Source organism: Saccopteryx bilineata, chromosome 6, assembly GCF_036850765.1.
Source record: "Saccopteryx bilineata isolate mSacBil1 chromosome 6, mSacBil1_pri_phased_curated, whole genome shotgun sequence".
In the NCBI taxonomy this organism is placed as follows: Eukaryota; Metazoa; Chordata; class Mammalia; order Chiroptera; family Emballonuridae; genus Saccopteryx; species Saccopteryx bilineata.
In genome coordinates, this window is record NC_089495.1 from 194,066,581 (window position 1) to 194,087,894 (window position 21,314).

General features: G+C 45.8%; 2 protein-coding genes across 3 annotated transcripts in view; both read left to right on the forward strand.

Moving 5' to 3' along the window:
• Positions 1 to 3,799: 3,799 nt before the first annotated feature.
• On the forward strand, positions 3,800 to 7,213 carry TP53RK (TP53 regulating kinase). The gene is made up of 2 exons (XM_066236920.1): positions 3,800 to 4,174; positions 6,111 to 7,213. Exons 1-2 carry the CDS (start codon positions 3,922 to 3,924, stop codon positions 6,587 to 6,589), a joined length of 732 nt encoding a protein of 243 aa, XP_066093017.1. The 5' UTR covers positions 3,800 to 3,921; the 3' UTR covers positions 6,590 to 7,213.
• A 13,089-nt stretch (positions 7,214 to 20,302) lies between these two features.
• The window catches only part of SLC13A3 (solute carrier family 13 member 3), a 58,803-nt gene continuing 57,791 nt past the window's right edge, over positions 20,303 to 21,314 (forward strand). For both annotated transcript variants that reach the window (XM_066235922.1, XM_066235923.1), the window contains exon 1: positions 20,303 to 20,468. In XM_066235922.1, coding sequence (XP_066092019.1) covers positions 20,358 to 20,468 — 111 coding nt within the window. In that variant the 5' untranslated portion in view covers positions 20,303 to 20,357. The remainder of the gene's footprint in view (positions 20,469 to 21,314) is intronic.

Consider the following 21,314-nt stretch of genomic DNA (forward strand, 5'->3'; position numbering starts at 1 on the left):
ACACACACACACACACACACTCATGCCTCTACACTGAAGGGGGCACACACATACCCCCTCAGCTGCTCAGACACCCTCCCGTGCCCTCATCCTCCATTCACTGCACACAGGTTTGGACGCCTCCCAGGTGACCACAGGCACAGTGCTAGGCCTTGGGGGGGAGCTGGGAGAACAAGACAGATTTGTTTGTTCTTGTGCAATCTGTTTTCTAGTGGGGGAAGAAGAAAGTTAAATAACGAACCAGAGAAATGCCAGCTAGTGATCAAGGCGAGGTAGAGAATTAAACTAGAGTGATGGGGTAGGCAGGCACAGGTGGCCGCCTTCACGCAGGGGTCTGGGAAGGCTGCTCTGGGGAGGGCATATCTGAGTTGAGACCTTGGGTTCCAGGCAGAGGAAAGAGCAAAGGCAACAGCCCTGTGGGGGGAGGACCTCATGGAATATTAAGAAGAAGAAGGAAGCCAGAGTGTCTGGAGCACAGCAGGGGACAGGGAGAGTGGAAGCTGATGGGGCCCGAGAGTGGGGTTGGCAAGGGCCAGATCAATGAAGGCCTTGGGAGGCCAGGGTCAGGAGTGTGGGTTTCCTTCCAACTGACTCAAGAAATAATCGGGGCGTTCTAGTAGGTTATAGGGAGCAAGGGTGGAAACGGAGGACCTTTTGCAGGCGAGAGATGGAGTTGATTTGGACTAAGGTGAGGGTGAGCATGGAAGAAAGTAGGCAGATCAGGGATAGACTTGATAAGCACTTACTGATTGCAAAAGGTGCAGCTTAGGGCAGGAAAAGATAACCAGAGTTCAGTTTGGGCTGCATGATGCCTCAGGTGCTCATTCAGCATCCATGTGGAAATAAGTAGGGTGTTCAGTATAAGAGTTTGGTGTTCTGGAAAGGAGCCAGGCTGGGTACACCTCCACTAATTCTGACTTTCAGGCAAAAACACATGTACAAGCTCAGCACGTACATGGCCACAGGCGTACCTCAATGCATGCTCATACACTGACACAGTTATTGACATGGGTCACATACCCTCACCCAGCAGGAACTGTGTGCCACAAACACAACCAGGCATCTCAGCAAAGAAGACAGCATTGGCAAAACCTTCTGAGCCAGGGGACCCCTGTACAGTTCTGAAAATAATAATAGCTGGGACAGTTTGAAAACGTGGCTCCAAAATTCTTTGTTTCCTCCCTTGAAATCTAGGTGGCCTTGTGACTGCTTCAACTAGTAGATTGCAGAGTAGCACTTGTGACTGCTGAGGCTGGGTCACCGGCACACTGGTGCTGGGAGCCCCACGCCTCTAGGAAGTCTGGCTCCCCCGAGGCCGCCATGCTGTGAGGAAGCCCAAGGCTATGTGGGGGTGCTCCATTGGTTAGTCCTAGGTTTTGAATCATCCCAGCACTGGTTCCAGAATGAGCCTTCAGATGATCCCAGCTCCCAGTATCAAATCTTTCCAGCTCAGACCCTGGGCCTTGTAGAGCAGAAACAAGCCATCCCTACTGTTCCCAGTCTGGATTCATAACCCACACCTTTTATGAGTATAATTAAGTGGTTGTTTTAAGGTGCAAGGTTTTGGAGTAAATTGTTATGCAGCAAGAGTAACTGGAACAGTAGCTTAAACTATTGAGAGATAATTATGTACTTTGATTTAAGGTGCAAAGTTTTGGAGTAGATTGTTATGCAGCAACAGTAAATGGAACAATAGCTTAAACTATTGAGAGATAATTATGTACTTAAACTATTGAGCAATAATTATATACTTTGATTTAAGCACTTAATATATTAGATCACTATTAACCCTCACAACTACCTAATGAGATAAGAACTATTACAATTCACCCCCGTCTTATGAATGAGGAAACTGAAGCAAAGGGAGGTAAAGTAACTTGCTTGCATAATAAATGAGTGAGTAAAATAGAGTTCAAGGACTTAAACGGGAATAGCACTGAGCCGGGAGCCAAGCCCAGTCATGGGGAAATCGGGCACTAATCCATCATGCTCTGCTGCCTTTCTGGCATGGAGAGGAGCCCAGGGAGGCCTCTTGGCCATTGCCATGTGACAGTTCTTCCTTTATCTGTGTTTGTAATTGTCACCAGGAGACCTGGTACTGCAAGTGTTCCATTCTTGTTAGGTAAAGAAGTTATATGGTAAAACAGAGCATGAAGCCCCCAGATAGTCTTTAATCTCTGTGACTTGCTTTAAGTCATGAGGATGTTTGCATGCTTGCTGTCATGTTCTTTCTCTCCCAGAGAGCATAGAAAATCCCTCTTTGTTTGTTTTCCCAAATGAGAAAGGGGAAGTTCTTCTAATCAAGCATTTCAGTAGCATCTTCAAAAATGGCTTCATTGAGGATGAGCAGGACCTAGTGACTATTTCTAACAAACAGAATACAGAAAAAGTGAGGATGTCATGTTAGAGATTAGTTTATAAAAGACAGTGACATCATATTGCTCATTCTCTCCCGATCTCTCACTCATTTACTTTGACGAGCCACCTGCCACGACATAAGCTGCCCAGTGGAGAGGCCCACATGTTAAGAAGTGAAAGGGACCTCCAGGCAATGGCCAGTAAGGAACTAAGGCCCATGAAGATAGAAATCTTGCCACTGATCAGATAGTCATACAAACAGACAAAAAAAAAGACAATTTGTGGCAATGCAAAAGAGGTTCACAGGGACACCAGAATTTATAAAAGTTGCACTTTCCCTCTTCTAAGAAGTCAGGAGGGCTTCCCAGAGGAAGTGACATTGAAGCTAAGAATGAAAGGATATCTAGATGGGTCTAGGCAACAAAAGGAGGGAAGAGCAGTGGGAAATAGCAGGTGCAAAGGCTCTGTGTCAAGAGGGAACTTGGCAAGAACGAAAGACTGAGAGAAGACAATTGTGTTTGAACATCCGAGGGCAAAGGGGAGTTTAGTGGGAGATGAATCTGGAAATCAGACATAATGGTCCCCTGCAGGACCTGGTGGGTCTTTATCCTAAGCACAGTGTGCGTGTGCATGCGTGTGCGTGTGTGGTCATTGAAAGGTTTTAAACTAGGTTTCCTTAAAGAGATGTAAGAATCAGTCTGACCATAGTAAGCCTGGGACTTGTAAATGTTTGCACAGTGAATTTTCCAAAGGCGGGGTTCAGACAGATTTGGTAACCATAGAGGTTATGTGGATACTAACAATTATGGTAATGAAGCCAAATACTTGGGAAACTGGGCGTTATACATCCAGTTGGTTCATGGTAAGCCATGTGCAGTCTGGGCTGATGGAAGGTGCTGGAAACCACAGTATACCATCACAAAGGGTCTGATGTTTGAAAAGGTGACCCGCCCTCTGATGAATGAAATTGCGGGGCTGCGAGTTGGCATCACAGCAACCCTAGGACCAAAGGGTCTTTTTTCAGTACAGTGTTTCAAACAGAGTCCCCACAATAGGGTAAGGAAAACGAGCATATGAAGAGTGTATGTGCTATCCACTAGGCACCTTCACAAGCAACATCTTATTTAACTTTATTAATAGGCCATTGCCAAAGTAAAACTGGATATCTTCGTACTGTAGATGACAAAGCTGAAACTCAGAGATACGTTTTTTGCCACATTACACATTGTGTAGGCACTTGTGGTCGCCTCCTTAATGGCAAGGCCGAACTCCAGAAAAGACCTCAGGTTCTGAGGACAAATTTTTCGCGAAAGGATCCGTAGTTTTCCGGAAAGAACCGAAGAGCTGGGAGGCGGAGCCTCAAGCGTCTTTCCGAGGGGCTTCGGAAAGAGCCGAAAGGTTGGGAGGCGGAACCACGTCCACAGGGCGGAAGTGTCGGCGTTCGATTGGCCGAAGGGAGCCGAGGGTTTCCGGAGTGAGTCGAAGTATCTCCGACAGCCCCGGGACAGAGTCGAGGGGCTTTGAGGCCCAGTCTTGGCGGTTACGCGTGAAGTTGCGGCGGAGATGAGCGAGGAACCGGAACCGGAGGCCGATGCGCTGGCTGCGGCCCGGGAGCGGATCCGCTGCTTTTTGAGTGGCCTGGAGCTGGTGAAGCAGGGCGCCGAGGCGCGTGTGTACCGCGGCCGCTTCCAGGGCCGCGCGGCCATGGTCAAGCACCGCTTTCCCAAGGGCTACCGGCACCCGGCGCTGGAGGCGCGGCTCGGCCGGCGGCGGACCGTGCAGGAGGCCCGGGCGCTGCTTCGCTGCCGCCGCGCAGGTGAGGCGGCTCGGCTGGCGGTCGTGGGGAGGCCCGAGGCCCCGGGGCCCGGGCCAGGCGGGTGCGGGACTCCCTTGCCCCCCGCCCCCACCCGCCTTCGGTGTGGCCTTGAGTATTTAAGAAATATCATCCTTTCATCCCTCTCGTCACTCATTCTTGGACTTGCAGCGACGAGCATGTGTCCCGGAGCCATGCAACCTGGTTCAGTTCCCTGCCGCTGTCGCTCAACGTTAATTAAGCACGTTGTTGAACCGCCCTCAGCCTCAGTTTCCCCGCTTGTGCTGTCTCAATGTTCGATCCTTGTCTCTTCATCATTTCTAAAAAGCAGATACAAGTACAAGCACTTGCCCTGGAGCGTGGATTTCTGTTTTCAAATGCCGACATCGCTGCAGCCTTTCAATACTTTATTTAACCTCTCAGCCTATGTCCTCACCTGTAAAGGGAAATCAGTTACAGTATTAATCTCATAGGGCTGTGGGGACCACTAGATCAAGTATGTATGCCGTGCATTACATTTGAATGTATGACTGGCACGTAGCGTTTAATAAAGTTAGATGTCATTCAGTCAATTATTTTTTCATTAAAACACCGTTGTGCGCCAAGGTTACGTGACTTGAAGGTTTATACAGGTGTCGATGGGGTGTAAATGAATCAAGAGGCTTTGCTAAAATTGAAAAGAACAAAGTTTTATTCACGGGTCTTAGAATTTTCAAATTGGAAACACTACCAGGTAACAACACCCAGAGTGTTCGAAGAAAAGAGAAAAGTTGAGAGTTTTTATATTAAAAAGTATGTTCTCGAGAAGACCGAGCCCTATATCCTTAGCCTTTGTTTCTGTCTGAGGTTACCAGACGAAATCCTCTAGATCAGTGGTCCCAACCCCCAGGCTGCAGACCGGTACTGGTCCGTGGGCCATTTGGTACCGGTCCACAGAGAAAGAATAAATAACTTAAATTATTTCCATTTTATTTATATTTAAGTCTGAACGATGTTTTATTTTTTAAAAATGACCAGATTCCCTCTGTTACATCCATCTAAGACTCATTCTTGATGCTTGTCTTGTAAGTTCGACAATTATATTTAAAAACCCCACAGTTTTTATGCTGGTCGCATAATTTTATTTTGTGCGTTTATCCGTCCCACCCTAAAGGCTGGTCCGTGGAAATATTTTCTGACATTAAACCAGACCGTGGCCCAAAAAAGGTTGGGGACCATTGCTCTAGGTGAGTGACGGTCTCCGTAAGGAATGTGAGGCAGTCTGGATCAGTGAATATTCTTTCCTAAGTTCTTCAGGGGGTTACCTATAGTATCTCTACATCTCTCCAGGCATTGATATACAACTGAAAAGTTCAAAAGTTTAAGCCTTTGGGCTAGTTAAATTAAGGTAAAATCTGTTACTTATGGCTTCAACCCATTTGATCTCAACCACTTTTGGTCCGCTTGACCATACAGACTCCATTTTAAGTCAGCTTAGTTATACTGATTTCATCTTTATTTTTTCATAGCTAATTAGCAAGGGAGCTGGGATTTGCATTCATCCTTTCTGACTTTGAAGATGAATCTCTAGGGCAATATACTGCTTGGCCCCTGTTGTGTCCTTGTCAGATAGATAGAGCTTTACCTGAGCTATACTTACCCTTCTGGCTTTTTGTTTTTAGTTTTTTTAGGAAATAAGTATGAACGAAGTTTAGTCATAAAGAGTGGAAAGTTGGAGGGAACTTTGACACTACTAAGTCGTGGGGTGGTTTAAGGCACAGGCACGTGGAGCCTAAGCAAGGGAAACTCAGATCAGTTAAGTTGTACCGTTCTGCAGCGCTGATAAATCTTTTTCCTGAAATAAGCAGATAAACACTATAAAAAGATGGGATCAGTTTTTGAAAGTTAAGTTTACCATTAAAAAAGTCTAATTCAATAACTGGTTATGTATTGATTGCAGGGATATCTGCCCCTGTTGTCTTTTTTGTGGATTATGCTTCCAACTGCTTATTCATGGAAGAAATTGAAGGCTCAGTGACTGTTCGAGATTATATTGAGTCCACTATGGAGACTGAAAAAACTCCCGAAAGTCTCTTCGGCTTAGCCAAGACTGTCGGGCAGGTTTTGGCTCGAATGCACGACGAGGACCTCATTCACGGTGACCTCACGACCTCGAACATGCTCCTGAAACCGCCCCTGGAACAACTGGACATTGTGCTCATAGACTTCGGGCTGAGTTTCGTTTCGGCACTTCCAGAAGACAAGGGAGTTGACCTCTACGTGCTGGAGAAAGCCTTCCTCAGCACCCATCCCAACACGGAGAGTGTGTTTGAAGCCTTTCTGAAGAGCTACTCCACCTCCTCCAGAAAAGCCAGGCCCGTGCTCAAAAAACTAGATGAAGTGCGCCTGAGAGGACGAAAGAGGTCCATGGTCGGGTAAAGAAATGCGCAACAGCCACGGGCAGGGAAGCCATTTACTTCATGTAAATCTGAAGGAATGACACGAGGACGGGTTAGACCTAAGAAAGTGTTGAGATATTTTAAGTGCCGTCTGTGATCACGCTTGTTACGTGTCGTTACTACCTGCAGTCGACTGTTCTCAAGAGCTTGTTATATACCTAAGCCACGTTCTAAGCAGAACTGAGTATAAAATCTGGGACAGGCTTCTGCCTCAGCTACACGAGCACGGCATTAAAAAACATTGAACCACATAATGAGAAGATTATTCTCTTTTCCTTCCTGCTGAGACAAGAACAAAGTCTCAGTGACAGGGTGTCTTTACCAGCCCTTGAACCAGTGTTGTGTTTTTGTTGTGTTCATTACTTTCCTCTTGAAACCATTTTAGTGGGGTACAGCCAGCATTTTTTAAATGAAGTAGAAGCAGAGACTAGGACATATATTATAAACACTGTTTTATAAGACTTGTTTATACATGTGTATATACAGACAAGAATATGTACTGGGTTTTGATGTAAAATATATTTCTGAGGGTTATGGTGGGAGGAAAAAAGAATGGAAAATGTTGCTTAACTTCAATTTCTTTTCTAAAAGTTTTTATATAACATTTTTATATTTGATGCTTTGTAATTTTATGGTTATCTTCTAATTAGGACAGGTGATTAATATAAAGTTCTTTTTAGTTTATATAGGTACAGACGTGCCTTAGCAATGACCAAAGTTTGATAAAGCCTGGTTTAAGGGAAGGTAGAGGAAAGCTGCATTAAGATGCAAAGTGCCACTCTTGACCTTGCCCAGCCTCAGTTTCTTGCCCCAAAGAAGGTGTGCATAGAAGATATAGTATGATAACCTTTCCTCATTGTAAGCGCCAACTAGCAAGTGGGTATTTGAGGGCCTTTGTGTGCCTGGCACTGTAGTGGGTACTGGGTACACGGTGAGCAAGATGGACACAGCACCTGCTCTTGTGGAGGGAACATTCGGGTGGGACCAAGACTGACAAGTGCTGTTTCCTTCACAGCTAGCACCCTGCATGTGGTCCCATCCTGGGCAGTGGTGACAACTCTACATTAGGTATCGTCCCCATTTTGTAGAGGGATAAACAGGCTCAAACTGGAGGGGACCTATCCAGGATGTCACAGGTAGGAAGGGGCACTTTTACCTGCCTCCAAAGCTCATATTCTTTCCACTGATCCTGGAAGAAATGATAAGCTGCATATGACATCTTCATCTTATGTATTAGCAGTATATATTATGACATTGTCGAAGATCTCCAAGGGCTACAGAAGCTGACAGTTTTTGTCAATGAGTATTCGCAACAAGAGAGTGCTCATTCCCCGGCGTCCTCATATATGCCATAAGGTTGAATGAGGCTAATGCGTACCTCTGGAAAATGACTGGTTGATCCACATGTGCAGGCGTTAAGTCGACAAATACCTAGCATTCACTGTGGACCAGGTGCTGGAGTTGCAGAGGGAACACCAAGGCCGTCCTTACTCCCCTGGGAAGCTTAAACTAAGGACCCAAGACAGTTTCAGATGGTGAAGTGCGCTGTAAAGGGTCAGGTCCTGAGTGACCTTGAGGGGAGGTGGGAGGAGTGGTCAGGGAAAACCTCTGATGAAAGGACGTGGGAGCTAAGGTGTGCAGGAAAGCCAGGAGACGGGGGAGTCTGTTCCAGGCGGGAGGGCTGTCAGATACAGAGTTGGTGAGGAGGAACACCCCCCAGGGACAGCAAGGCCAGTGCGGCTGGCCTGCAGCAAGCCCGGGAGGAACAGGAAGTGAAGTCCGAGGTGGGTAAGGGCCTTGTAACAAGGTAGGCTTTTATTCGTAATGGAGATGTTTTGGAAGGATTACATTGGAAGAAAAAGGACGAAACTGGACAAGTGTGGACTCAAGAAGAGTGAGAAGGCGACACAGCTGGATGGGCCAGCAATGACAGTAGCCTGGGGCGGAGGTGTGGGAGAGCATGCTGGGAGCCGCTTGATACCACTGGTGCGAGTGACGTGGCAGCCAGCTGTGTGGGGGAGGCGAGAGTGATCTTTACAGGCACTGAGGGAGAGGGAGAGAGCAGGCTGGAGAAACTTCATTAATGCTGAGTACTTGGTCTGTGCCATGATGGGAAACAAGGGGAACAAACATTCCTGAACAGGTGGTGGATTCCTTCCCTAGTTCAGTGTCTCAAGCTGAGACGTCCTCTGCAATTCCAGATCCCTCAGAGTCCACTTGGGGACAGCCCATGCTTTACAGTGACGAGCCAATGGCACAAGCAGCTCTGTAAATTCCCACCAGAGCCCACCCAGACAGGAGTCATAACCCCCCACTTTATAGATGAGGAAACACTCTTAGTACGAAAGACCATATCCTAAAGTCACAATAAGGGGCAGCGCTGGGGTTCAAACCCACATGTTTAACAACAGCAATCGTTTGTAGAGAAGTCTTAAGTTTTTTGCATGCATGAACCCATTTCACAGAGGAGGCAACTGAGGCAGAGAGATACTAAATATTGACAAGGTCATTCACCTAGTGAGTGGCACAGTCAGAAAAATGTGATGTGATGCCAAGATGTGTCCAACACTGAAAAGGACACAGGAATATTTAAGAGCCTTGTGGGCAGTCTGTGGACCAAAGAATGGATTTGCCCAAACCTGGCATGGTGAGTGCCCTGTACAGGCGTGCTCTTGTTGAGTTAGATGAGCTGAGCACGCGAGCACCACGTGCTGGCCGAGGGGCTTTGGGGACACCTACGGAAACGAAGCATGTGGGGTATAATCTCTGCTGAAACAGAAAGTAAACCCTGCTCCTGATCCTGGTTCCAGTGCAATTTTATTTACAAAACCACGCAGCTGGCTTGTGGGCCGTAGTTGCCAATTTGATTCTTAAATATTACATTAAAATATGTCTTGATTACCGAGTTTTTAGGTGCCCCCTTAGGTTTGTGCCCTAGTAAGAGCCTCATTCACCTGGTCCCGGTCCTCACCGGGCTGCCCCTGACTGCTATAACCCATGTTCTTATAAGGGCATGCCCACACCTCACAGGGAACTGGGAATCTCCACTCGGGTCCTGAATTTAGGGCAGTGCACTCCAGAGCACGGACTTCCCCTTTCCCGAGCCCAGAGGCGTGACTCTCTTCTGCCACCAGAGGTCGCAAGTTACTGTCATTCTGGGTCCGAAGAGGTAAATAAGAATCTTCCTTCTTTCAGTTGCTTCTCCCCTTTGTTTTCTTCTATTCTTCCTCTCTCTTCCTTTCCTCCCTCTCCTTCCTTTTCCTTCTTCCCTCTTCTCCCCATCTCCCTCTCTTTAAGTTGTTAGTTTACTTAACACTTTAGCTGAGCCTCTGTATGCGGCTGGCACCGTGCTAACCACGGATAGAGTGAGCAAATCAGACCAGGGGATGCCTCCTTCCCTCCTGTCTTAACTGTCATCTATTCTCACTTCTTCACTCATTCGCTCACTGGTGTGTATTGCTCGCCTGGACTGTGTGTAACTCGGAGCTGGACCCTGGCCCCTCGCCTGGCCCCACACTGCTGTAGTCATTTCTCCTCTGCTCCCTGCTTCTGCCCTAGCTCCGACATTCGCCCTCACGCGGCAGCCAGAGGCACCGCTACAGCCAGTTTATGCCACCACTCTGTTCAGAAGTTTGACGGCTTCCAACTCGTATCTCCTTGCTTACTAGCCGCATGGCGTGAGACCCCCTTACTGCACCTCTCAGAGCCTCCGTGTCCTCATCTGCAAAGTGGACTCACAATGGTGCCTGAGCCAAACCCACGGGAGCTTTGCAGCCACAGTGGCCTGCAGAGATGTCCTAAATTGGGCCGAGAAGACCCGGCCTTTGTAATCTCACATCACTCAGTCATTGGCAGGCCACCCCTGGGAGGATATGAACTTGGCCGTGATGCCACTCTCTGCCTGTGACTTGATCCCTGAAGAGGCGATAGCTGGAAGCTGCCTGCTGGCCATTCCTGCATCTGAGGCCATCAGTCCTTCCTTCCATGTCCACCCATCGATGACATAATGCAACCGTGAAATGCTGCCACAGTGCCTGGCACATGGTAACAACTAGCTATTGTTACTACTACATAATTCATATTGCTGCTATTTTTTAGAGACCAACAAACAAGCCGTTTTCATACAGTAATATCTGCTCTCCACTTACAAGCCAAGGGTGTACAGGTGCAGTTTCTGCACAGCCAGGCACTACCCCCAGTGTATTCTGAATCAAAAGGTCTAGGCTTGGGCTAAGAATTTGCATTTCTAACAAGTTCTCAGATGATGCTGAGCTTGCTGTTCTGAGAAACCCTGCCCTAAAGAAAATCAAGGTGTTCCATGCAAACAGGAAATGGATGCAGGGAGGGCAGAAACAGGAGTTATTTACTGCGCCCATTTCACAGAAGAGGAAGCTGGGGCTCAGAGCTGCCGAGCAGCTTTCCCAGTCGTCATCCTGTAAATTGTAGAGATTATGTCAGCTATTGTCTGTTGCCTGTAAAAAGCCCCACCCACCTCCCCATTCCTTTCGGACAGAGCCTCAGCTTGTTCAGGAATTCAATAGCAGAAGAAGGTTTTACCTCAGGGAAATCTCAGATTGGGCCTAGATTATAGGGGTGGGCCTGTGACCTTTATCTGGTCAATAAGACAAAGGAAAGAATAGTACGGTGGCTTTGGGGGATATTTTGCCTCTTGTAGATGACAAAAGAGTTGTGAGAATTCTCTCCATGCCCAGACTCCCAACACATGCTCATCAGCAATTCTTGCCTTTAAATGTAATGGTAATAATTGGAGGTTTAGCAGCTATCTTGACACCATGAGGCCACTCCTGAAGGTCAAGAGTCAATGAGAAGAAGACCATGGAGTAGAGAGATGGGCAAAGTGTGACTCCATCCTTAGTGACATCAGACCTCAAATCTCTTTTCCTTGACTGACTGCATGCATAAGCAAACATCTTTAAAGCCAATGCCGTTTTGATAAGGTTTTCTATCATTTTAAGCCAAAATTTCTAACCAAGAGATACAGATTCTGGATCCCTGGCACCCGTGCCTCTCTAGGTCAGGCTGGGCATATTGGGCAGCAGGGGTCTCTATTTTGATCAAAGTGAAGAAGGAATGACATGGATTCCAACACTTCTCTCCAGGGACCGCGAGGCAAGAACCCTGGACTGAGATTCAGCCTTTTCAAGACCTGGCCAATCTCAGCCACCAACTTCCTCTTTGAGTTTGGGGAAAACCCCAGACTTTTCTGGGCTTCAGTTTCCTCATCTGTGAAATGGAGAATTTGATCTGGATCAGACATGTTGCTGTACCCATAGATATTTTCGTTGGGTCCATACAGTATTTGTTTTTTGGTTGCCAATGTTAAATGATTTTTAGATTTCATATAAAAATCCAGATATCTGACTTCACGGGACACATTGTCAGGAGTGCTGGCCACAGTGGACCCTTGTTCTAATATCTCCCCTTTTGGGGGGCAGGGCTTGTACTCACCAATTCACCCTAATCCCCACTCTTCCCTATTGCCCCTTGACTCTGAGGTCAGCTGCTAGTTGACATTTATCATCCAGCTTGTCCTGCTGCTCTTCTCATTAGAGAGTTAAGAGGAAAGTGAGATACTTCTTGCCCCCAGACCCCTTCACTCTCCTGCTACTGCTCCCTGTAGGCACTTGAATTTGCAACTCCCAGATAAGATGGTCTATGTCTCTTCAGGCATAACATAGGCATCTCAAACTCAGCGTGTTCAGAAACAAGCTCCACCCCTTGGTCTCTACACCCAGCCTTCAGCTCTACAAATCCAATGCTTCAGCTCAAACCTGGGAACCCCTCTTTGACTCCCTTCTCTCACCTTACCCCTGAGACCACGTGATCTTTTGTCTGAACCATTGCGAAGGTCTTCTCACGCGATGCCCTGTTTCTGCCTCATTCCCGCAGTCTGTTCCCCACACCGCAGCCCGGAGCATCCTGTTCTGTGTTCAGATCATGCCATTCCTGTTCAAAACACTTCACTGTTCCCACCTCATTCAAGGTCAATAGATCCACTCATCGCCTCTGCTCCCCTTTCTGACCCCTGCTTGTCATGCTGGGTCAGCCCCACAATCCTTCCAGCAGTCAAGCTCCTGTCTCGGGGCTTTTGTACTTGCTGTTCCCTTTGCCTGCAATACTGTTCCCCACAGATTTCCAAACGCCTCGCTCACTTCCCTTGGGTCTCGGCTGAACATGACTTTGTCTTCCACGAGCACCCTGTGTGGAAGGTAACCCCCATTTCCAGCTTTAGCACCGTCCCGTTCATGAGAACCTGCTATCTTTTATATTTTTATGTGTACAGTGGCTTCCTGTCTGCTCCGTGGGCTGGGGACCTTTTTGGCCCTGCTGCTCCAGCCCTAATTTCTATAATGGTACCTGGAAAGTCGTGGGTAGTAGTGGGTGCTCTGTAAACAGTTATCGAATTGAAATGAATTCTCTCATACAAGCCCAACCTGGTTGTCAGAAAGAAAATCAAGGAGCCACGTGAGCCTTCCTCCCACTACCGCAACCGCAGGCGCGCGTGCACACACACACGCGCACACACGACCTATCCTCAGTCTTCCCCGCTGGAGTTCAAAGCGGAGGAGCTTGGAACAAAAAACAGTCAGAACCTTGGGGGTTTGGTTCTGATCAAAGGCCTCCTCGTGTGTGTAAACCTTCGCTCTGTGCCTGGAGTAGAGGGGGTAAGAGGATGGCCCAGACCCCAGAGGCGGTCGCAGCTCCAGGCCAGGGGAGTCTGGGGCCTGTCCTTTTTCCCAGAGTAAGAAAAGACCCTGTAAGGTCAAGGTGCTGGACCACCCCCAGGGCATCTCAAGGGGTGACATCCCAACCTCAGCCTGAGGACCACCTGCTTCAAAGGCAATGTTGTTCTTGGAGCTGCAGAGGCCTCCCCCCAAATGTCACATGGAAAAATGCTGGCAGTGGTACAGGGCCCAGTGGTGGTGGTGGAGGGGCACTGAGAGTCCTCCTTGGGAGGGAAAGGGCAAAGCTGGTGTCAGCACCTCACGCTCTTTCCCCTCTCCCTGCTCTATTTTCTTTCATAGCATCAAGCACTACGTGGTTTGCTGTATATGTCACTCATTTATCTTATAATAAAGCTACTAAAATTAAGCGTCTTATAAGAGTAGAGGCTTCTGTCTTATTTGATCATTGCTATAGGCCAGGACCCAAAATGATGCCTGATATATAGTAGGTGCTCAATTAATATTTGTTAAATGAATGATATTTAGAATTTTGATTGACATCCATTGGAACAAAAATACAATGATTTAAAGTAGGTTCAATTATTCAGTTTTTCTTGAACCTCTGCTATGTCTCAGGTTCTGTCCCAGGCACTGGAAATATGGCCAGCAACAACCTGGGCTCCTTATTCTCATGGGGTTTCAGCCAGTGGGGAATGATTGCAAATGACGAACCATGTTGTGAAGGAAATGACTCAGGGGCGTTTTACACAGAACAGTGATACTGTATAGCAGTGGTCCCCAACCCCCGGGCTGCGGACCAGTGGGCCATTTGGTACCGGTCCACAGAGGAAGAATAAATAACTTACGTTATTTCCGTTTTATTTATATTTAAGTCTGAACGATGTTTTATTTTTAAAAAATGACCAGATTCCCTCTGTTACATCCAGCTGGGACTCAGTCTTGACGCTTGTCTCGGTCACGTGATACATTTATCCGTCCCACCCTAAAGGCCGGTCCGTGAAAATATTTTCTGACATTAAACTGGTCCGTAGCCCAAAAAAAGGTTGGGGACCGCTGCTGTATAGCAATGAGGAAGGCTACATTTCACCAGATTAGGTGATCTCAGAGGCCTCTCTGAGGAGATAATGTTTGAGTTGAGACCTAAGTGAGAAGGAATAAGCCACCAAGATAGGAAAGTGGGGAAGGTGGGAGGAAGAGAGATCCAGGCAGAGGGGACAGTCAATGCAAAGAACTTGACTTATTCAAAGAGCAGGGGGGAAAAAAAGAAAGGAAAAGAAAAAGCAGAATAAAGGTCACAGAGAGAGTGGCACATGGGGTTGAGGGGACAGCAGGCAAGACATGGGGTCGAAGAACTGGGCAGTTCTTGATCATTTATGTAAGTGCCCAGCACAGTGCTTGGCATATAGCAAGCCCTTAGTAGCTGGGCCGATGACTACAATCAATATATAATACATATTGTATTTTTCGCTCCATAAGACGCACCTGACCATAAGACACCTAGGGTTTTAAGGAATAAGAAAAAATATATTCTGAGCTAAATGGTATGTTAAAATATTTAATAAAATACTGTATTTTTCACTCCATAAGACGCACGGGCATTTTCCCCTCCACTTTTGGGGGGGAAAAGTGCATCTTATGGAGCGAAAAATACAGTAATTTACATAGCTTGTTATTTGCTTATTAAAAATCGGCTGTGGGGAAATAGCAGTGTGCATCATTGGAATTTCAGCTCTACCATGCACTAACTGTGTGACCTTGGACAAACATCTTAATCTCTCTGAGCCTTGGTTTCCTCATCTGTCCAATGGGCATATCTAGTAGGGAATGAAAATAAATAGTCAAATCATCCATCAACTGTGGAAGTTCTTTAAGAATTCGACCCTAGGCCCTGGCCGGTTGGCTAAGCGGTAGAGCGTCGGGCTGGCATGCGGGGGACCCGGGTTCGATTCCCGGCCAGGGCACATAGGAGAAGCGCCCATTTGCTTCTCCACCCCCCCCCCTCCTTCCTCTCTGTCTCTCTTCCCCTCCCGCAGCCAAGGCTGCATTGGAGCAAAGATGGCCCGGGCGCTGGGGATGACTCCTTGGCCTCTGCCCCAGGCGCTAGAGTGGCTCTGGTCGCGGCAGAGAGACGCCCCTGGAGGGGCAGAGCATCGCCCCCTGGTGGGCAGAGCATCGCCCCTGGTGGGCGTGCCGGGTGGATCCCGGTCGGGCGCATGTGGGAGTCTGTCTGTCTCTCCCCGTTTCCAGCTTCAGAAAAAAAAAAAAAAAAAAAAAAAAAAAAGAATTCGACCCTACATTCTACTTCCTTGTCAATGGAAAGGGGAAAGAAACAAAGGAAGGAAGTTGATGGGGACAGCCTGGGGGCCACCTTTCCTCCTGAGTATAAGCCATCCAGCTAGGCAACTCATATCTTGTGGACTCTCCTTCCTCTAAGAAGCTCTTCCTCAGTTGAAAAAAGTAAGTTAACTACTGCTCTGTAACAAATCGCTCCAGATCTTAATGGTGTAAAAAACAATTACTTGTTATGCTCACAGATTACGTGGGTCAGAAGTTTGGACAGGGCAGCCTGGGGAGGTCATATCCCTGATCATCCACGTCTGAGGCCTCGGCTGAAAGGCTCAAAGATGGGGATGAGGTGGGGGGGGGCACTGGAATCATCTGAAGGCTGAGTCATTCATACCCTGGTTCAACATGACTGGCTGCTTGTCGGGAGCCTTGGTTTCTCTCTGTGTGGTTTTTCTTCCTGGTTTAGTTTGAATGTCAGATATAGTGGCTGTTTCAAGGGCGAGAGTCCTGAGTGTGAGAGAACTAGGCAGAAGCTACACCCTCTTTGTAGCCCAGCCTTGGAAATCTCTAGCATCCATCTGCCATGTTCTATTAGTTGGCTCATCACAAGCCCCACCCAATTTTAAGAGATAAAGACAAACGACCCCTGCCCCCACCATCCTGAGTGGGAAGAGTGTTAATCACACTGTGAGGAGAACACACGAGATGCATATCTAGGATGGAAGACATACACTGGTGTTATCCTTGGAAGGTAAAATCTTATCACAAGCAGAATAATAATTGTCAATTGTTGAACACTTCCTATGTGCAGGTACTGTGCTACCCTCTTGCCTGTTAATTCTGCCAACATCTCTATCAGTTACATTCTATTCTCCATCCCATTTCAGAGAGAAACTGCAGCCCATTAGAGTTAAACCTTGCCTGGGGTTGCACGACAAACAAGTGGTATGACCAGAACTTGAATAAGCTTTGTCTAAGGCAAGATGATTATTGGAAGGATTAGATGAGGTCACACGCATAAAGTGCTGAAACAGTGCCTGGCAGATAATTAGTGCAGTATATGTTCTTGCTATTATTAATAATGTTATTATTATTATTATTATTATTGAGCCACCAAATTGAAACCTCTGCTCTAATACAAAGTATTGTACTCTTTATCTCTTTGCTGGTTCTGGAACAAGGGAGCCAGTGCACAGGCCCTGGGTGCAGTATAATCTGGTCCCAGCCACTGCACTTGAGGAGTGGACCGGCATTTCTATGATGTCAGCTGGACCAAACCGCCAGGAATAGTTTTTCCAGTTTGGAGTACCCCATCCTCCCGCTCTCAGACCTCAAGTGTCCAAAGTGCTCCCTGCAGGACCTCTCCCTCCATCCAGTGTTGTCTGTTGCTAACCTGACAAACCTTTGATGAAACCAGTTATTGGTCTGGCTCAAGGTCAGGTCCCCAGTCTGACCGGACACAGGAGAAAGTTTCATCATAACCTGCAGAGTCCATTGGGAAATAACTTGCCCTAGGTGTTCCTGGAATCATGGAAGCATAACCTAGTAAGGAAGCAAACACTGCACTTTCTCCTGGGTCTTCCTCTTGCCACCTCTCAGCTTCCCAAATTTCAGATCTCTGCATCCGATTTTGGGAATTTTGCTATGACCCTGTACTTTTTATGCGCTACTTATATTTTTCTTACAGTTGCTTCATGCTGTAAACCTAGCTTTAACTTAAAATGAGGATTTTTAAAATAAGTCATAAAAAGCCAAATCCCTTGCTCTAAGTCAAAAGTAATTATAAGAATAAATAAAATAAAAATCAATCATTACTGTTTAATGTTGTCCGAAGTCTGTGGTTCTCAACTACAGCCTTTTCTGGCTGTTACGAAGAGAGCTGACCAAATGCTGAGGTGTTAAAGGGATACTAACCCCCAACTGAGACTCTCTCCATGGTATAATGAAGAGTTAAAGAAAACTGGCACAAGAATAATTTTCACTCTATGGGAGTAAATGTTATTATTTAAATGTCATGTGGTACAACATAAAATAGTTTGTGTTTTCTCACCGGTATGCTTCTCCCACCATGAGAAATATATCCCAGCAACGGCTTCTTTCTCTCCTAGCCTCATCAGACTATCAGTAAGACCTGCCAGTTCTACTGCTAAAATATATCAGGACTTAAATAATTTCTTACTATGTTTTCCACTACTACTCTGGCTTTAATTACCATCATCTCAGCCTAAGGGTTCTTTTAAATGAAAAGCACATTCACTAGAATAATCATCATAAAGAACATTTACAAAATATGGCTAATGTGGTTTTACTTAATAGTGAAAGGCTGAACGCTTTCTACCTAAGATTGTGAACCATACAAGAAGTCCATTCTCACACTCTTATTCAATGATAATGCTTGAAGTTCTAGCAAATACAATAAGGCAAGAAAAGTAAATAAAGTACATACAGATTTTTAAAAAAGGAAGAAATAAAACTGTCCTTATTGCAGATGACATGATGATTGACTACATAGAAAATCCCAAGGATTTGAAAATAAAACCCTCCTAGAACTAATAAGCAAATTGAGCAAGGTTGCAAGATATAAGATAAACATACAAAATTCAATTTTGCTTCTGTATACTAGCAGTGAACATATGGACACGAAAAAAATAGAATACCATTTACATTGCTCAAAAAATGTAACACATGTAAATCTTAACAAAAGATTCATAGGAATTTTAGGCTAAAACTGCAAAATGCTGATCAAAGAAATCAAAGATCTAAATAAATTGAGAGACATACCATGCTCATGGATTAGAAAAGTCAACATAGTAAAGATGTAAATTCTTTCCAAATTGATATATGTTTAATGTAATTCCTACCAAAATACCAACAATAATTTTTGTAGATATAGACAAAATTATTCTAAAGATTTAAATGAAAATTCACAGGAACTACAACAGCTAAAATAATTTTTTAAATAATAAAATGTGAGAAATAGTCTCCCCAAATTAGTGCTGGTGGGTAGCTTGTTTGGTTAGAGTGTAGTTCTGATATACCAAGGTTGTGGGTTTGATCCCTGGTGAGAGCACATACAAGAATATGTGTGGAACAACATTCTTAATATAAATTAAATAATAAGTGGAGCAACAGATCAATATATTTTTTCTCTTCTTTCCTCTCTCTAAAATCAAATAAAAATTTGTTAAAAATTAAGAAATTATATATAAAATATTTACAGTCATGAAGACTGCATGGTATTGGTAGAGGGGTCGACAATTAGATTAATGGAATAGAATAGAAAATCAAGATATAGATCTAGTACATATGTCTGATTGATTTTTGACAAAGTGTAAAAGCAATTAATTCAATTGAATAAAGAACATTTTTTGAACAAATGATGCTGCAGCAATTGGCCAATGATAGGAAAAAAGAAAAATAAAACCTCAACCTAATTCTCACACCTTTATGTAAAGATTAACATATGAACTTAAATATAAAACAAAATGATAAATTATCAAACTTCTAGAAAAAAGTGTGAGAAAATCTTCAGGTTCCAGGGCTATGCAAAGAGTTTGACATCAAAAATGTGATAAAATAATTTTTTTTTGGACAAATTTGATTCCACCAAAATTACAAATGTTTGCTCTGTGAATGGCTATTAAAAGGAGGAAAAGACTGGGAACAAATATTTGCAAACAATCTAACCGGCAAAGGACTGATTCTAGAATATGTACTCTCAAAATGCAACAACAGAAAACAAACAGTCCAATTAGAAAATGGGCAAACGACAGGAAGAGATAATTCACCAAAGAGGATATGCAGATGGCAAATAGGGACACCAATTCGCCAATAGGCAAATACAAATTAAAACTGCAATACAATAGCTCTACACCTCTAGCAGAATGGCTGAAATAAAACTAGTGACAACACCAAATGCTGGCAAGCACGTGGAGAAACTGGATCTCTGCTGGAAATATACAATGGTGCACACACTTTGGAAAACAGTTTGGCAATTTCTTAAAAAAAACTGAAGACGCAACTACCATTTGACCTAGAGATTGTACTCTTGTGCATTTATCCAAGAGGAAGGAAGGGGCTCCTCCAATCTCCTAACTACAGATGACTCGCCCACCCTGGGAGAAAATAAGAATAACAATATTGACAGCAGTTGCAGTAACAGTACTTCCCACCAAGGGCTTGCTCCGTGCCAGGCACTGTGCTGAGGACATTAAGTGCATTATCGCATTATCTCATTTAAACTTCCTCACAGACCTCTTGTCTGATAGTGACTCTTATTATTATTATTCCCATTAATTGCCGGAGTAAACTGAGGCTCAGAGGTCGTTATGCAGCTAGCATTGTGGCAGAGCAAGTATCTGAACCCTGATAATACTCGTAAGTGCTTCAGTCCGCACACTATCATTATCGCACACTTCGCACAGGAGTAAACAGTGGTGAGGGAAGATTAAGCCAGTTGCCCCAGGTCACATAACTGGAAAGTCTGTCAGGCTTAAAGCCGAGGCCAAGCAGCCTTCGGGGCTGGACTCCGGTTCTTTAGTTATTGTGCCTAACTTTTCCCTGCTTCTTTGACCCAGTCCCGGGTTGGGGGGTGGGCGGGGAGGCACCACCCTTTCCTTCTTAGCGGAGTAGGGAGGGGGCGGGTCCCAAAGCTCAGTCCCCTCCCCGGACCCTCCCCCAGGCTTTAAGTGGGCGCGTGGGCCAGCAGCCTGCAGTCCGGGCTCGCCCGCTCCCCCCCTTCCCGCGATCGCACAGATGGCGGCGTTGGTGGCAGTTGCCAAGAAGCTGTGGAGTAGGCGGCGGCTGCTGGTGCTGCTGTTCACGCCACTCGTGCTGCTGCCGGTGGTCTTCATTCTCCCGGGCAAGGTAACGCCTCCTCTGCCTGGCAGCCCCCAGTCCCGCCTCCTGGGCAGCTCCGCAAGCGGGACGCTCTCCTACGCCTCCGAGGCATGGGATCGCTACTCTAGACAGACTTCACCTGATCCTCCTATCCCCTTTATCTGCTGCTGTGAATGCCTCGAACTCCTTTACCCCTTTCCCAGCTGCTCCTTGGAGCCCAGTCCCTCCCGGCTTTCTGGATCTTCTCATTTCTATCAGAATGACTTCTCTTTATTGAGCACTAACTACAGGCTTGGTGCTGTGTTGTGCATATCACTAGGTAATCACAATGAACAATGAGTGCCAAGCTGTGTGACCTAGGGCAAGTCACTTAACCTCTCTGGAGTTAACCTCTCTGGGGGAATTGATAGTGCCAAGCCATAGGGTTGTAGTGAATATTTTTTTCAATACATTTCAATTTATTTTTTAATTGTATTTAACGGGGTGACACTGATTAATAAAATCATATAGGTTTCAGGTGTACAATTCTATAATATATCATCTGTGTGTTTGTGTTCACCACTTCCACTCAAGTCTCCTTCCATCACTGTATATATCCTCCCTTTACCTTCTTCTACCTCCTCCACCCCCCTTTCCCTCTGGGAATCAGCATAATGTTGTCTGTGTCTATGAGGTTTTGTTTGTTTTAGTTTAATCCCTTCACTTGTTTCACTCTGCTCCCAACCTCCCACCCCCACTGACAGGTGTCAGTCTGTTCTCTGTATCTTTGAGTCTATTTCTATTGTGTTCATTAGTTTATTTTATTCATTTGATTCCGTATATAAGTGAAATCATATGGTACTTGTCTTTCTCTGACTGGCTTATTCAAAAGAA

Bases quoted from the DNA above. Each gene is read 5' to 3' on its own strand.
- TP53RK (XM_066236920.1), top strand. From the start codon at position 3,922: ATGAGCGAGGAACCGGAACCGGAGGCCGATGCGCTGGCTGCGGCCCGG. The intron at 4,175-6,110 runs GTGAGGCGGCTC...TATTGATTGCAG, and splicing joins GCTTCGCTGCCGCCGCGCAG to GGATATCTGCCCCTGTTGTC.